The sequence below is a fragment of the Trachemys scripta genome, chromosome 10, assembly GCF_013100865.1.
Source record: "Trachemys scripta elegans isolate TJP31775 chromosome 10, CAS_Tse_1.0, whole genome shotgun sequence".
Lineage (NCBI taxonomy): Eukaryota > Metazoa > Chordata > Testudines > Emydidae > Trachemys > Trachemys scripta.
The window spans coordinates 69,930,636-69,947,922 of NC_048307.1; the positions used below are offsets into that span (position 1 = coordinate 69,930,636).

General features: G+C 45.7%; 1 protein-coding gene across 1 annotated transcript in view; it reads right to left on the reverse strand.

Moving 5' to 3' along the window:
* Positions 1-9,180: 9,180 nt before the first annotated feature.
* The window catches only part of FAH (fumarylacetoacetate hydrolase), a 31,050-nt gene continuing 22,943 nt past the window's right edge, over positions 9,181-17,287 (reverse strand). Inside the window, exon 14 of the mRNA XM_034783935.1 lies at positions 9,181-9,460. Coding sequence (XP_034639826.1) covers positions 9,381-9,460 — 80 coding nt within the window. The 3' untranslated portion in view covers positions 9,181-9,380. The remainder of the gene's footprint in view (positions 9,461-17,287) is intronic.

A 17,287-nucleotide genomic window follows, 5' to 3' on the forward strand; every position in this document is an offset into this window, starting at 1 on the left:
AAGGAGCAGGGGGGGTTGGGGGTTCTGAGGGGGGCAGTCAGGGGGTGGGAAGTGGGAGGGAGTGGATGGGGGGGTTCTCCCCCCCATCCTCTCTTTTGATTGTTGAAATATGATAACCCTAGGTGAGGGGGGAGCCAGGGGGCGCATGGGGGCTGGCACCCGCATGCATCCGCTGCAGCCTGCAGGAGCCCCTGGGGGGGATCGCCGGGCCGCAGCCTGGGCAGGAGGGGCAAGGGGGGGCGTGGCTGCTCCCCGCTAGCGGCGTCGCCGCCTTTGCAGTGCTGCTGCCCCCCTGCACCGCGCTGGCTCCTCCATGGCTATGGCTTGCTGCCGCCGCAAGCGGAACGCTCTGGCTCTCCGGTGCCTCCGGAAGGTGGCTTCTCCCTGCCGAGCTGCTGCAGCGGCCCAAGCCCGGCAAAGCCAGTGAGTGGACTCGGGGTGGGGGCCACCGGGGTGGGGAGGGGAGGACTCGCGGGGGCGCTGTGCACCCTTCAGGGGAGTTCAGGGGGCGGGGAGGGGACAACCTGGTCTGGGGAGCAGCCCCTGGGCAGGCTGGCCCCTGGGGTCTATAAAGGCTCGTTGGGATTTGCCCCTCAATGAACCGATGTGCAAGGGCTGGGGGAGGAGGTGGAAGTTTTGCCTAGGGCCCAAAATATCCTTGCACCGGCCCTTCCCCAGGGGGTGCATGCACCCCAGGTTAAGAACCACTGCACTAAACTAAGATCTGCATTTTAATTTAATTTTAAATGAAGCTTCTTAAACATTTAAAAAAACTTGTTTACTTTACATACAACAATAGTTTATAGACTTATAGAGAGAGACCTAAAAACGTTAAAATGTATTACTGGCACGCGAAACCTTAAATTAGAGTGAATAAATGAAGACTCGGCACACCACTTCTGAAAGGTTGCCGACCCCTGGTCTAAACACTAAAGACATTCTTATCAATTTAACATCTAATAGCCATTTTGATAATGCTAACATTCTAGGGTTGCCAATTTTGGTTGGATGTATTCCTGGAGGTTTCATCTCATGACATAATTAATTATTCCTGGAGATTCCAGGACAATCCTGGAGGGCAGGCAACCCTATAACACACAGCTAAGCAAGACTGGTTTCCAGCTACACATTTGTGAGTGTTTGGTGAGGGCCTTGGTATGAGCTGGCACCTGGTCTGCCAGCATCACATGAACGTCTCTGATCTCGCTAGCTCCATTTTGAAGCCATGCTCCCAACTACTTCTCTCTGCTCCCTCTAGATTTTGCTCCTCTGCTCTGCTACAGCTCCTGACACCATCAGCTGAGCACCACCAGCAGCCGTGAATGTGTTTCTCCTATAAACAGCATGGCCAGGTCCTCAAAGGGATTTAGGAGCCCAGCTCCCACTGAAATCAGGATCTGAGTTCACATAATATACTAGAGGACTAGCTCATATTGTTTGTTTTTGGCAAGGCATTTTACTTATACAGCAAATCAATTACTATGAAGTGCATGACAGAGGCAGAAATAGAAGGAAGAGGACTGCATTTCCATTCCCAAAATGTGCTGACAACTGAAAATCGAGAATCTGGTTGACTGGGGACAGTTGGAATGGAACAAGTCATGACAGCGTACTTCATCATCATCTCCTTTCTAAGGAAGCCATGTGATCTTAGGCAACATCAGAATGGCAAAATGCAGCTCTATTTTAATCAATAAGCATCAGCTTGTGGCTGGGTATATCCAGAGAGCTTATTCATCAATTAATTGCATGGTGCTACTTGGATATGTACAGAGGCGTTTGAGAAAGCATGTTCACACACATATTCCTAAACTAACATCAGTTATGTAAGATTTAAGCTAAAATAATGGGGGAGGAGAACCGTCTCTTCTGTAGATTACCAGAGCAGTCCATTTCCCCAAGCTGTCAGTCTGGTTTGGGGCCTTCCAGGAAGGCTTGGGACCAGATAGGCAGGGAGTAGCACTAAGGTATTGTGGGTTATTGGGATTTGAAGAACTCCAGTTTTTGTTAAAGGGGGAAGTTACATTTATTGGCTATGAGATGGATAAAAAATGAACCAGGCAGGAAACTTAAAATGTGGAGAGGCTCATTTTTTTCACCTAAGTAACTCTTCCTAGAGTGGTACCTTCATAGTTCTTTGTTTCTGATGTAATTACATCTCAGCATTAAAAGTAGACAGGAAACCAAAACTGTGTTGAACTCAGACTAAAATGAGTGATGTCCCTCGAAAGGAGGAGCAGCTGAGTGGTATGCATGGATTATATCCAATCTGTCATTTAAAGTAATGGTAGGGCAGCCCAGAGCCCAGCACGAGCACTCTTAAGTTAACTTTAAACCATTATGTATTTCTTGGTGAAACTACAAAATATATTCTCCCTTCCCACCAAGCAGCAATGCAGCTAACATCCTAAACAGAACAATTAGGCTAAAGTAACATATATACTTCTGGCTTGGAATTGAAAGCCAGGGTCAATGTAAATTTCTCCTGAAGTTCCATTTAATGAGGTCACTAATTCTGCTCTGAACAATTATTGAAAACCATTTTATGACCAGACATTGCGGGCTCGGCTAATTAAGGAATTATGAGCTACGTGCATACGTTTTATGGAGGTGTTTGCAGGGTGAGCCCTGGAAAGAGAGACCATGGCCATATATAAGCAAACAAAGAAAGCAAATCTAACTTATTTCTCCAGAGTTCAGCAATGATTTACATGCTTCTGTGCTCATGGATTCAGCAGAAATCCATATTTAACCTCTCAGACCTTTAATTGTATGAAGTGACAATACGCACATCAGAGTTCTGTCATGATCTTGACAACCACGAGCATCCATGGCCTGGAAGCATAGACCTCATCAAGTTCTAAAAGCCTGACTGTGAAGCATAAAGCAGCTCAGGGTAGGAATTAAGACTGAGGATTTACCTTGCTGATGCATGTTTCCTTTACATCTTTTCCTCACTGGTCCACAAAGCATTTTCTCTCTCTCTTGTCCCTCGCCTCTTACACCTAATAAATAAGAACAGGTATTTTGCCAGAGAATAAGGACACATTTCTGGGCTTTTGGGGATCCAGGAAAAGATAAAGGATTCTCAGGGAGCATTTCCTCCCCTTGGAGTTATAATTCCTTTCTGTGCTCAATAGTTTGCAAGCCCACAAGAGTGGAGCTGCTGGAGAGAAGAGGATGTGGGAGCTCCATTTTGATTTTATTTTTATTATTGTGTCTGTTTTCTCCTGTAAGCTGGGGATCTGAGCAAAGCCTGGAGAAATAGACTTCTGTTGGGTTAGGCTAAGGGACCCATGAGAGTAGAAGACTGTGCTTTGGTGAGCCCCCTTTAATGTTTAAGGAATCTAATTCCAGGGAAAGCTTTTGCAGGTAAAGGGAAATCCTTTGGTAGGGAGGGTCAAACCATTGAGCCACTGGAGTGGGGGATAGAACTTTGGAAATCAAACCTTCTAATCATTGTTTGTATAAGTTTACACACTGGTGCATGAGCTGAAACTCTCTTTTGCCCCGGGGATCTCCATTATATTTGACAGATGCCTTGGGTACCGCTCTTTTGTAACTTTGTCTTGTGGCTTAAACAATCTCCTGCTGTTTTTACAGCCCAAACACTGTAGCTTTGGGCACCTTTTCTGTTGTTGCTATAGGCTTTATGACAGTGGCTCTCAACCTTTCCAGAGGACTGTGCCCTTTTCAGGAGGCTGATGTGTCTTGTGTACCCCCAAGTTTCACCTCACTTAAAATCTACTTGCTTACAAAACCAGACATAAAACTACAGAAGTGTCACAGCCACACTATTACTGGAAAGTGGCTTAATTTCTCATTTTTACCGTATAATTATAAAATAAATAAATTAGAATATAAACACTGTACTTACATTTCAGTGTATAGTATATGGAGCAGTAGAAACAAGTTATTGTCTGTATGCAATTTTAGTTTGTACTGACTTCGCTAGTGCTTTTTAGGTAGCCTGTTGTAAAACTAGGCAACTATCTACACGACCTCTGCGTACCCCCAGTTCAGAACCATTGCTTTATGACAGTGTTTCCCAAACTTGGGACGCCGTTTGTGTAGGGAAAGCCCCTGGCGGGCCGGGCCGGTTTGTTTACCTGCCCCGTCCGCAGGTCCGGCCGATCGCGGCTCCCACTGGCCGCGGTTCGCTGCTCCAGGCCAATGGGAGCTGCTAGAAGCGGTGCGGGCCGAGGGACATACTGGCTGCCGCTTCCAGCAGCTCCCATTGGCCTGGAGCAGCGAACCGCGGCCAGTGAGAGCCACGATCAGCCGGATCTGCGGACACGGCCAGTAAACAAAGTGGCCCGGCCCGCCAGGGGCTTTCCCTGCACAAGCGGCATCCCAAGTTTGGGAAACACTGCTTTATGAGATGAGTAAAGCAAAACTGGACACAGGCAAGACCAGCAAGTGCCATCGATGTATACCATGGCATTCTAACCCTTTTGTGTTATGCAGTATTCCTTTCATTTAAAAATGTCTCTAGTGATTTTTAAACTATTTGTATTTAGTTGTACTAGTAGCACCTGTAAACCCCAACCAAAATCAGGGCTCCACTGTGCTAGGACTTGCACGCATGCATCGTAAGAGATTTACCATCTATACAGACAAGACAGACAAAGGGTGGGAGGAGGAGCAGAGTGGTGAAGTAAATTGTCCAAGGTGACAGCAGGTCACTGGGCAGTCCAGGATTCCTTAGTCTCTTTCCCACTGGACCAGGCTCTCCTAGCAATAATACGAACCTGTGGGCGTGCAGTAAAACAGCTCTTGACAGAAACAAACCCTCTCTCTCTTAGTAATACTTAACAGCATCTTGTTTTTTGCCCTCCACTGTGTATTGAGAAGATGATGTCACTGAGCTGTCAGAGATGCCAAGTACTTTCTCTTGCCTGTGTTTGAAATCTGCACTCTATGGGCCAGATTCGGATCTTATTTACATGGATGTTACTCCATTTTTACACTTGTGAAGATGAGATCAGAATCTGGCCCCATGTGGCCAATGGAGCCTTGCTCAGATGGCACTGGATGCAAGCCTGAATAGTGGATGCATTTTTAAAAATGTTCTTCTATATAGTGGGTGAAATCCTGTCCCCAGTGAAATCAGTGGGAGTTTTGTCTTTGACATCAATGGGACAAGGATTTCACCCTGTACATCTGAAGCCATCCTCCTCCCTCCAGTGGAGAAGTCATACATGACAGTACTGCTGGTTTTCCATAAGGGCTATGCTAGGAGCAGGACACTGGCATGTTGACCTGGATCCTACATATGTTCCATTCACAGAACCTCTCAAACTTTAGGGAGCGTTCAGGTCTTGAGGGCTTATACCAACAGAATGGAGCAGTTTAAAACATTAAAACACCAGCCTCCATGCACTGACTGTCACTTAACCTTTCCCACAGCTCTCTCTCTCTCACTATTTAAGCAGAAAGCGCACTTTCCATTTGTCATGCTGGGGACAACTGCACAGATGAGATTTCTCTTTTAAAAAGAAGTTCAGCTCCTGGGAATGGTGGCTGCCTTTAGTTCGGCAAGAAATAAGAACACAACACAAAAGATTTATAGGTTTCCAATAAACACATCTGTCTTCTGAGACCACTGCAGCTATGCTACTACCCGAATGAAAAAAGTAATTAGTATGTGTACATCAAGATCAGAGCCCATTAATAACAACGTGCCATGCTGGTTGGCCGTCAGCAGCTGTTGTCAATACAGATTTTACCCTGCCTTTTCAGAAAAGACCTTTTCTTCAGCATACAAGAAACTCCTCCTTTTTGTCTCCAGTGAGACCATAGCATCATGGTGTCCATACAACAGTAATGCTCTTAGGCCAATGAAACATTCCCCACCTCTTAAGCAATGTTTAACATTATAGGGTGAAATCCTGGCTCCATTGACTTAGCGGGGACAGGATTTCAGCCATACTTGATAAAGAACTAATTGCAAGGGACTGCAGAAGAGATGGAGGCTAGCACTAGAATAGAGAGGAAGTCGTGTGTTGAGGCACGGGACCGGAGCTCAGGAGATCTGTGTGCTATTCCCCACTCTGCACCAACTCCCTGCGTGACCTTGAGCCAGTCATTCGCTCTATGTTCCTCAGCCCAGGGGGGGTTGGGAGGATAATTCTGTAATGACTGCAAGGCACTCAGCTGTCCGATGGGGTACACATAAGTACTAGCGGGAGAGGTTAACCAAGAATATCTGAATTGGTAATACTGGATCCTGTGTTTGTTGATGGTGATTATCAAGGAGAGCAGGTTGCTAGGTGTCCCTAAGGAAGCACTGTGAGCAATTTCCTCTGTTCAGGCACTGAGCTTCCAGGAGCGCACCACGGGCATAGGAGGTTGGGAGTGGAGTTGGGCTAGGTGTCACCTCTTCAGAGCAGCTCCTCAGCCACCTGCTGCAAAGTTCCTTGGTGACCCACTGAGTTATTCAGGCTGGGCAATGGGGAGAAGAGTCGCTTCTCAGTGGGGTGTGGCGACAACCACAGCCCAAACAAAAGAAAACAGGAGGTCGCACCTGTTGTGCAGGTACATCCTGTCAGTATTTCCAGCATCAAACTCAGATTTCAGTCTGAACCTGGGCATCTCACAGGAGCACTCCACACCATACAGGATGGAGCCCTTCATCAGCTTCTCACCATTGCAGCTGCTGGGGTAAGATGAGCCATTGTTCGGAGAACCCTGCAGAGCAGGATAACAGGGACAACATTCCTAAGCACAATGTAGATGAGATGGTGGGTGTTTTCTGGATGTACTTTGCTGTCTTAAAGCACAAAGGACAATTGAGAAAGTGAACAGGGAAGTGTTATCAACCCCTTTGCATAACACAAGAACCAGGGGTCAACTCAATGAAATTAATAGGCAGCAGGTTTAAAACAAACAAAAGGGAGTACTTCACCCAATACACGGTCAACCTGTGGAACTTGTTGCCAGGGGATGTTGTGAAGGCCCAAAAATATAACTTTTTAAAAAAAGAGTTAGATACGGTCATACAGAATAAGTCCACCAACAGCTATTAGCCAAGATGGCCAGGGATGCAACTACATGCTCTGGGTGTCCTTAAATCTCTGACTACCAGAAGCTGGGACTGGATGACAGGGGATAGATCACTCGAAATCGTCCAGTTCTGTTAATTCCCTCTGACGCATCTGGCACTGGCCACTGGCGGAAGATAGGATGTGAGCTAGATGGACCATTGGTCTGACCCAGTATGGTTGTTCTTATGTTCACTGTTGGTATTACCCCTACACTCGAGAAAACTGGAACACAGTTCTGAGCACAGGCTGAGCTGATAGGAGACACTTGTGGTAAAAGGGAACCTTTCTTGAGTAACAGCATGAGACTAAAACGGAGACCTTCCCCGCTTGTGGGCATTAATGAGTCTGTGGGCTTTTCCACAGGAATTGAGGCATTAACTTTTGATGTCCTGACAATTGTCTAAGACCCTCCTACTTCCAGCAGAGCGTGATCTGCACCCCTGGATCCCTGCTGTGGATGGACTCTGCTGTGGCTGGAGATTGCTCTTTGCATGTCATTCTCTCCTTCTTCTTTACCCTTTGGAAGCCCTCTACAAGGCTGGAGAGGAAATAGGAGCAGGAGGTCTCGGACAAACTCCACTTCCTCAAATCTGCAGCAACACAGTGTACGTTACTACAGAGTCTAGTCACTTAGTTAGCTCTGGCTTTACCTGATCTATCAGATCATGTCCCGCAGAAAGGACAGGGACACAAGTGTCACATGCAAATTTTGTCACCTCACTGTTGACCTTTCCCAGATCTAGAATATATCTATAGTGTACTTTCAGGGCACCCAGCTATAAACCTCCTCTACTGAAAACAGACCATTTATTACAGATCTGTTCTCCCCCTGAACCAGTTTCTTACCCAGGACAAACCTCTCATCCCAATCACGCCTTAGATTCCCGAAGAGCCTCATGCCAGGGACTTGAACGAAGGGGGTTTGAAAAGTTTGAAAAGTTATATCTACTTCTGACTCCCATAAAGAATTCCAGCAGCCTAGAGAGGCATATTTTTCTAGTACAGAAGCTGGGCTGGTTCATTGCCATATTATATCAGACTTCAGTTAGGGATTTTAAATCTAGTTTAATTGTTTTTCAGCTAATTTACCTGCTACTGAAGCAAAGCTTATTGGTCTGTAATTCCTAGAATCAATCTTAGCAATTAAAAAAATAATCAGTATGACACTGGCTGAGCTCTAGGTCTTTGCTAGAACGGCTGATTTAAATGGTAAATCAGGTGGGTCTGATTCTGCGCTGAGCTTCTGGGATGTGCAGCCCAAGGTAGTAGGGCAAAGATCGCTTTTATGTCTGGATTTTGGGAGCAGCCCCCAACATAAATTAGAGCAGCCCTGCGGGCAGTTTTCATTTATGGCAGCCTCAGGAAGGCTGCTTGTGAACTGCTCTGCAGCCCAGTGTCCCTGGCAGTATGGATATGTACCCTACTGCTCCCAGCTCACCTCCTACACCAGGGCTAGTAAAGGGTACTCTGCACTCCTGCACCAGAGGGATTCTCTCCTGGGGCACCTGTACAGCCCCTATTCAGTGCCAGAGCAGTGTATAAGGCATGGAGGTGGGGAGAATCTCTCCCTGTATTTCTACCAGCAGTTTATCCACTTAATTCTTAAATTCTTTCAGAGTTCCTGGGTTAACCATCCCATCCCGGTGACTCTTTGGCATTCAAGCTATCAATCTAGGCAACACCTCGGTCCCTAGTACTGTCTCCCCTGTATTGCCTGCAAAAGAGTAACTCTGGGGCAGGTATCTCCCAATTATTCTCTGTGGTGAAGACTGATGCAAAGATTCCCTTATTCTCCTTGCTTGCTGGAGTGCTTTTAAGTGTCTCAACAATAAGGAGTCCCCCACTTCCCACAGAAGGTTATTCTACAAGAACCCTCCCCCGCCCCATTCATGGTTCAAAATGTTCAGGCTACATTTTCTTTGCTAATGTAATCCATCTACTCCTGTCTTGTACCATGCAAAGCCCCTCCTCTGACTCATTGGTGTTTACATGCATCAAGGTACTTGGAGAAAATCAGGTTGCCCAGCTCAGAATGCCCACTACTAATGGACTGCGTATAAGGACTCTACGTACATCTATGGGGGCTTAACCAGGACAGTATTACAGTCGTAAGAAGACGAGGACGACACCGAAGGCAACTCCATCATTAAGATATTTATTGATAACAGTTAAAATACTCGGGAAATTCCAACCATTTCTATCAAAAATACTGATTTGAAAACTGAATGCGTGCACGCACGCACACGGATTTTAATTTCGTTACGTCAGAGAACAGTTACATCAGGAACGTGGCGAGGCTTCTTCCCTTCCTGGAAAGGCACCTCGTGCAGGTAATCATGGAGCAGAGATGGCTGGAAGCACTTTTCCTGAACATTGGCCAAACCCCACGCGGTACCCATTTCCCTGGCAGTGACCTGGAATGGGGAGAGGAAGAGAGTCACCAGAGGGGCACCTAGCGGATTTTTACAAGTAGTAAAAAATAAAATGAAATAAAAATAGTGCAAGGTGCAGTACCAACATGAAAGGGAATGAAATGAATGTAAATACACTGATGTAGGCCTAGCTTCTTAGCTGTGCTCAGTCGGGGTGATCCACACCCCATTGACCCAAAGTTTCCCATTGACATTGAGGGGCTTTTGATCAGGCCAATACACACTGGATACCACTGTGGGGAGGGGGCTGTAAGGCAATATTTGTGGGTCCTGGTTCTATGCCAGCCTGGTCTTGGCATAGCTTAGAGCAGCCTTAGGAGAATCCTCATCTTTCCAGACCATCAATGGGGCAGCTACAATTAAAAAACCAAAACTAATAGATCCATTAAACTGTATTGGCACAGCTCCATTGACACCAGCTGAAGATCTGGCCCAAGATGTCCGGCTATGCTCAATTATATAAACAGAAAATGAAAGTCTATGACTACTGCCAATGTTACCGGTCATTGATTACATCTGTAACTACGGAATGATTTGACCCCTCAATATTCATGCAAGCTGTGAGAGTTGACATTCTGACCTTGACATTCTTGCATCTGACAAAGTGGGTATTCACCCATGAAAGCTTATGCTCCAATACATCTGTTAGTCTATAAGGTGCCACAGGACTCTTTGTTGCTTTTTACTGATCCAGACTAACACGGCTACCCCTGATTCTGACCTACTATCCTACTTTTTTTTTTTTTTTTTTTAATTCCACAATCCTGAGGTATGTGGGTGCTGCAAGTCCCCCCTCAGTACTGGTTCATTCTGTCACGTACTGTATGTATTCAGAAAGAGCAATCCATTAGTTCAGCTTCCAGAGAGCAGGAAAGGAAACTCAGCTGAAGGCGTTTCATCCCGTATACTTCAGGCATATCTGAAAATGTTATTCTGAGATGAAGCAACAGACAGAATTACTGTAGACCTCAGCTGATAATGTTTAGTGAAGGGAACGACAACAGAGATATAACGTGTCCTGTGAACAGTTTATTTTAAGGAGCAATTTCATTGTCAAAAGATGGATTCTCCAAAAATGATGAAAGATACATTCTTCCCTGCATGTAATTAATGGTACAGTAGTTCCAGTGATTCATCTGTCCCTGAATTTCTATCAACAGAGAAAGAGTTAATGTTATACAGATAATTTGTATCTTCTTACTGAGGGCTTGTCTTTACTGCAGTGTTAGCTCAAGGTATAACTCAATGTTACCCCTAACCTGACTCCTGTCTACACACAAATTGGTGTGTCTAGCCTAGGTAAAGTGATACTTTAAAATGAGAACTAGCTGGTCCATTGGGGTGATGGGGAGTAGATTGAAGCTTGAGTGCTGCTGACATTTAAGCTAGCAATGCAGTGGGAATGCAGCTACAGGCTACAACTCACCAGCTGCTACACCTATCAACCAGCCTGTGTAGTTCAAATGTTGTTTAGTCATGTGGCCACTCTCCCTTGAGCTAGGCTCACAGAACTCGCAGCCCAGAGGGACAATGGGAAAAGCCACCTTTGTGCTCTCCCAATCTTCACAGAATCATAGGACTGGAAGGGACCGAGAGGGGTCATCTAGTCCAGTCCCCTGTACTTGTGGCAGGACTAGATATTATCTAAACCATGCCTGACAGATGTTTGTCCAACCTGCTCTTAAAAATCCCCAATGATGGAGATTGCACAACTTCCCTAGGCAATTTATTCCAGTGCTTAACTACCCTGACAGGAAGTTTTTCTTAATGTCCAACCTAAACCTCCCTTGCTGCAATTTAAGCCCATTGTTTCTTGTCCTATCCTCAGAGGTTAAGAAGAAGAATTCTTCTCCCTCCTCCTTGTAACAACCTTTTATGTACTTGAAAACTTATGTCCCCTCTCAGTCTTCTCTTTTCCAGACTAAACAAACCCAATTTTTTCAATCTTTCCTCATAGGTCATGTTTTCTAGACCTTTAATCATTTTTCCCGCTATTCTCTGGACTCTCTCCAATTTGTCCACATACTTCCTGAAATGTGGTGCCCAAACTGGACACAACACTCTGGTTGAGGCCTAATCAGCACAGAGTAGAACGGAAGAATTATTTCTTGTGTCTTGCTTACAACACTCTTCTTAAGATGTCCCAGAAGGATGTTTGCTTTTTTTTTTTTGCAACAGTGTTACACTGTTGACTCATTTAGCTTGTGGTCCACTATGACCCCCAGATCCCTTTCTGCAGTACTCCTTCCTACGCAGTCATTTCCCATTTTGTATGTGCACAACTGATTGTTCCTTCCTAAGTGAAGTACTTTGCATTTGTCCTTATTGAATGTCATCTTATTTACTTCAGACCATTTCTCCAGTTTGTGCATCTTGGGCTGCTCTGGGGACTGGAGAGGCCCCTTTGCAGGTCTGTTTCTGTAGCTTCCCTGGGCTATCCTAGAGGCTGCAGCCCCTTCTGCTCCAGTCATTCCCCTACATCATCCGAGGGCAGCCTTCTGGCTGTCAGCCATAGTGCCTGCATCAGGGAAATCCTCCCCCAGCTGAATATGGGGTATTTAGGGCCCCTTTATTGTGCTCTGGCCCTTTTACGCAGCATAAACAGACTGAACCAAGGAGTGAGACTCACATTCATGATGTCTGAAAAAAAAGGCTTTGCAGCATACCACTGCAGTGATTCATAGCAACATTGTCCCTACTTCCTAATTATATATGTAGTGGAGACTGTCCTCTTAGTTGATTGCTTCCAAAGTATAGTGGGTTATTGCTGTTTTTTACAAGGCACTGAAATCATTCAGTTGGCGACATGGAAGGTGACTATTCACTTAAGCAGATTCAGTACCTGCACTCCCTTTCCTGACATTAGAGGCTTCAATAGGACCTTAAAGGAGATTTTTCAGCTCTTGACTTGACTAAGGAGTGCTTTTCAGAGAAACAAGTCCTAAAGAAATAGAATGTCTCATTCCCTCTTCAGTCCACTCACACTCAGGGGTTGTCTCTGAATCATATCACAGAATGACTGCATCTATGCTCTGTTCATTCCAGAGATTCTTTGTAATGCTGATAAAGCAGTGGAGTTTTCCTTGAGAGAGCAGATTTCACTTCTTACGAGAACTCAGGTTGTGCGGTAACAAAGAGGTCTAGGGAAATTGTCTCTTTCCAAGGACCAAATGTTGAAAAACTTAGTGCAGAGAAGTGATCAGGTCTGAAACTCAAGTAGCCAAGGGCTAAAGAGAGGAATAGATACTAAAAGGGAGAAAGCCATCTTTGACTAGCTAAGATTGGAGTGACACTTGGATATAATATTTAATGAGAACAGTATCACACCGGCCACCTACATGCCAAAAAACCTCCAAGAAACCCTGACTTTGGAAAAGAAAATGCACACTCTGGCCAAATTCCTGCTCAGGAATAACTGACTTATTGCAACGACTGTCAGTGAGGTTAAATGAGTTGGCCTCTACAGAATATTGAACAGAGTTATTCAGAAGGGCCTGCTAAGCACTAACAATTAACACCTTTACTCTTGGGGTTGGAAACCAATTCAGATTTCACGCAGCAGGCGAATATACACAAGGAAACCTTAACGAGGATAGGAAAACGCAATGTTCCATTTGCTGAACCTCATGACTCTACGTGCTCTATGCCCCCAAAATATTTGCTCTTTTCTAGTCTCACCAGTAGCTCACAGCTACAAGTGCACACATATACCTAGTTATCTGCAGGGCCAGCTGGTCCAGCCTGCCCCTTCTCTGGAGATGAACTCCAGCCCTGTCCCCATCCTACAGGCACACTAGGGTGGAGGAGGGAAAGTTCTCATCGTATTGATACCCTCACCCTTGTCCTAAGAAGAAGATCTTTGCAGTGCCCCTTCTCCCACCAAACCCAGCAGACTGGGTGTGTATGTAGTCCCTGAGCCCTTTTCCCTCTCAGCTGGGTCTGTCTGTGTGTGTGTGTGTGTATGTGTGTGTGTGGTGGGGGGGGTGTCAGTAAAAAGCTCCTGGCACCCTCATCCTCAACCCCCAAAAGTAAAGCAACTTAGAGTGAGCTGGTCTTCTCCCTTCTCTCTCTCTCTCTGGGCTCTCCACTAGCTGCTCTGACCAGGAGCTAACTTCTCAGGAGGTGTAAATATGAATGACATTCGAATACCAGCCTGTTGGCTCATCACTAGTAAACACGACTTAAGTCAGTCACAGCGCTTTGAGGAGTCAACCAAGTTTCCATTAATCTTTGTTAGGCTTCATTGCTGGTGATTTTTAGCACAATGTGCTCTCCTTGCGGTCCAATATAATTCAAAGCAGTAACAAGGTGCAGCACATTTAACGGAGCAGGCTCTGTGCACCAGTCAGCCAATACCATGGGCCCTAAGGAAAGAGTCAAGGAACTACCGCTACATTTCAAAATGTGCCACAGTGCAGTTTAGCGAAAGAAATCTCGTAATACTGGCTCCCATGAGAAACATTTCTTAGGAACAATACATTACTCTTGGTTTATTTATGTTAGGTTTCTCTGAAATAGCTCAAGGAGGAGGGGGGAGGGGTTAATTCAAGTGGAAATTTGAAACAAAGGAGGCTATAAATCACTGGCTGGACACTTGCCAAGACACTCCTTAGTCCTGCCTTGGGACAGGCTGTAATAGGCCTACACTCTAACCTGTGCCGTAAAGGCTTTGGTTCAACTTACCATAAGTCACTAAATATGAGCGCATCCCAAACAAGCTCAGGAGCCAGTCCTTTTACATACATCATCAGTTGGGCTTTAAATTTTTTTTTATCCATAGTAGCTGTGGAACATTGTTTATTTCAAAATAGCAGAGTGTTATCATCACTAACTTGGCTAAATGCACATGCAATGTTCTGCATTGTGTTAGTGTTATGTTATATTATTTTAAACATCCTGCTGATAAACAATGTTCGAGATTTAAAACAGCCGTCTAAAAGGTAAGTTCTTATTAAGCACCAAAGAGATCACGGGCCAAGGGAAGCGGCGTGGGCCAAGGGACGTGCTGGCTGCCCTTCCTGCAGACCCCATTGGCCTGGGAGGGCAAACCACGGCCAGTGGGAGCTGCAATCGGCCAAACCTGCGGACACGCCAGGTAAACAAAGCGGCCCGGCCCGCCAGGGGCTTACCCTAATGGGCCGTGTGCCAAAGGTTGCCAATACCTGGGCTAGAGTATGTCACACACATTCAGGACGCTGGGGCTCTGTTCACAGCTTAGCTCCGGATGTATTGTGTGACCTTCCACAAGGCATCAAAACCCCTGTGAGGTTTAGTTTTTAACCTAAAGCTCTCAGAGCATCAGTTAGTGCTACAATTGAGTGTCCAAAAGGCTTCTATCAAAATTGGTGGAAACTACATTGGTTGGGAAATAATTTCCTTTCCTGCCAAAAATGTTGAACAATGTTTCCATTGAATATTTTCCTAACTTGGGGGAGGAGGCAGGGGTGGAGTGGTATTTTATTTTTTTTTAAATGAAAACTTGACAAAAACAGATCTTTTTCTGTAAAAAAACACGTTTTGTAGCCCAAAACCCGCCCAAAAAAACCACTGACAGCAAATTTTTGACCAGCTCCATTTGCAATGATCTATTAACACATTTCATTAAAATCCAATAGTTCTATACCAGCTTTCATCCAAGGATCTCAAGGCAGTTTACAAACAGCAATACAGACAGCCTTGGCATCCTGTGAGGAAGACATTACCCCTCCAGACCCATCCAGCCTGTGCTTTTTATTCCTTTAGGGAACTTGAGCACCAAGCGGAGATTCTCAGTATCTGAAAATTAGGCTACTAACTCCGGTGCCTAAGTGTGGATTGAGTGTCCACGCACTGAAATTTCAACTTTTATGATCTAGCTGACCTGTCCTAGGTGGCAGAATCTGTGTCAATAAAGAATAATCTCATTAAGTGGTAGCTGTTTTACATCAGAAAATGCACAGTGCATATCGAGATGGAAGATACGGGGAAATGCTCCCCTTTGTTCCACATTCTACTTAGAAGCAGACAGTGCCTTGAGTGATGTATTGCTAGCTCAGCTCTGGCCTGCAGAAAGAGGAGACAAGTGTAGGATCATCATATTTTAGGTTCCCCAGAAGAGGACACAGAGGTGTGTGTGGGGGGGGGGGCCACGGGGGGGCTGAAAGGGGAGTACAGTTGGGGGTGCTGGAGGTGGTACCTGCAGCAGGGGTACTCACTGGAGGTGGGGGCCAGTGTCGCTCCCTGCCATGGAGGCATGGCAGGTTGGCGCAAGAGCAGGACGCAGCAACAGCCATCAGTCCGGGCCTCCTGCTCCCCTACCCAGGGCTGGGAGTAAGGCAGATGTGGCTGCAGGAGAATGGACCAATCAGCTGCAGATGCAGAGGAGGGACCAATCAGGAAGCGGACCAACTGGGGCTCTTTCTGAGCTACAGTATCTGCTCTGCAAAAATCCAGGACATTTCCTGTTATTTGAAAAATCTGCCAGGACAGAGGACGGAGGCTCAAAAAAAGGAGGCAATGTTCTGGAAAACCAGGACATATGGTAACTCCAGACAAGTGGAGTCTGCCTATTAGCGGGTGGTGGGGAGTGGTAGTGGGGGCAGCTGCAACAGTGATTTAAAAAGCAAGAGGCAGTTCTGAAATGTAACTACTATAGGATCTGCACTTCATTCACACTGGTGGGCCCATTCACCTCATCTAACTACACCAATTGCGTGCAGAGGTCACCCCAGTGCAACAGTAAATTCCACAGCCTCTACACCGTCATGTATGTGCTCTCCCAACAAACCCATAGAGAAGTGAATACATGGTGAGGCTCCATGTCCATCTCTGCATGGAAATCTTCATTGCCTTCTTGTCCATCATACTGTCACCATTACCCCTCTGGAGATCTCAGCTCATTTATTGCAGCTGTTGTCAGTTTCAGTAACACATCTTCAATTCCCGTTCTCAGTTCAGGGGATCTATTACAGGGCCCGCTCTTGTGAGGTCAGAGCTGTTAATCTTATTGATGCTTTCGAAGGGGGTAATGGGCTGTACTGATGTGCACGCACCACCGTGTGCTGGATTTTGCCACCTCATTTATTTCAGTGCTCTCTTTGAAGTGCCCTGCAGTGTTTGCTTAGCTTCATACTCAGACCTTGCATTGATGCTCCTTCACTTGGCTAGAATTATTTTCTTGTGCTCATTCCTTAATTGCAGATACACCCAGCTGGGTAAGGCACCCTAGTTTTGCCTCTGTGTTGTAGGTATTTCCCCTCTATGATAGTCCTTGCAAGTTTCCCAATCCCAAACAATGTTCCTCTCACCAGACATATGTACCAGCTTCCATGACTTAGTCACAATTGTTTTCTCTTGTTCAAGTCACGTTAATTAAATTCTTCCTATCACTTTGGCAGCTTCATTGTCTGTTCAAATCCTGTGGGCTACTCCACTTAATATATGTGTAAGAACTGTTGTGGGCAAGGAATCGAAGAAGCTGTTCAGAACATGGTTAGTTTCTGGCTAGTGAGATTTGTTGATGTGAAACATTTCACAAATAGTTCTCTAAAATGGCCAGCAGAGGAACTGAGGAGATGTCTGCAAACTTAGGCCAAAAAAATCTCACAAGAATGGCTTTACCCCATATCAGAAGCAGGAGGAAAAAAGTAATTTCTGGTTCTGAATCTGACCTTGAACTAAAAAACAGGAGTTGGGTTTGGATGCAGGAATTTGAATTGGAACCCCCTCTCCCATATTCAAAACGGTTTAGATCTAGGATTCTGGGTTTGACTCCTGCAGCCTGGACAAATGGCTCAAGTGCATGCAGGCTTTGGCTGGGAGTTTCAGAGG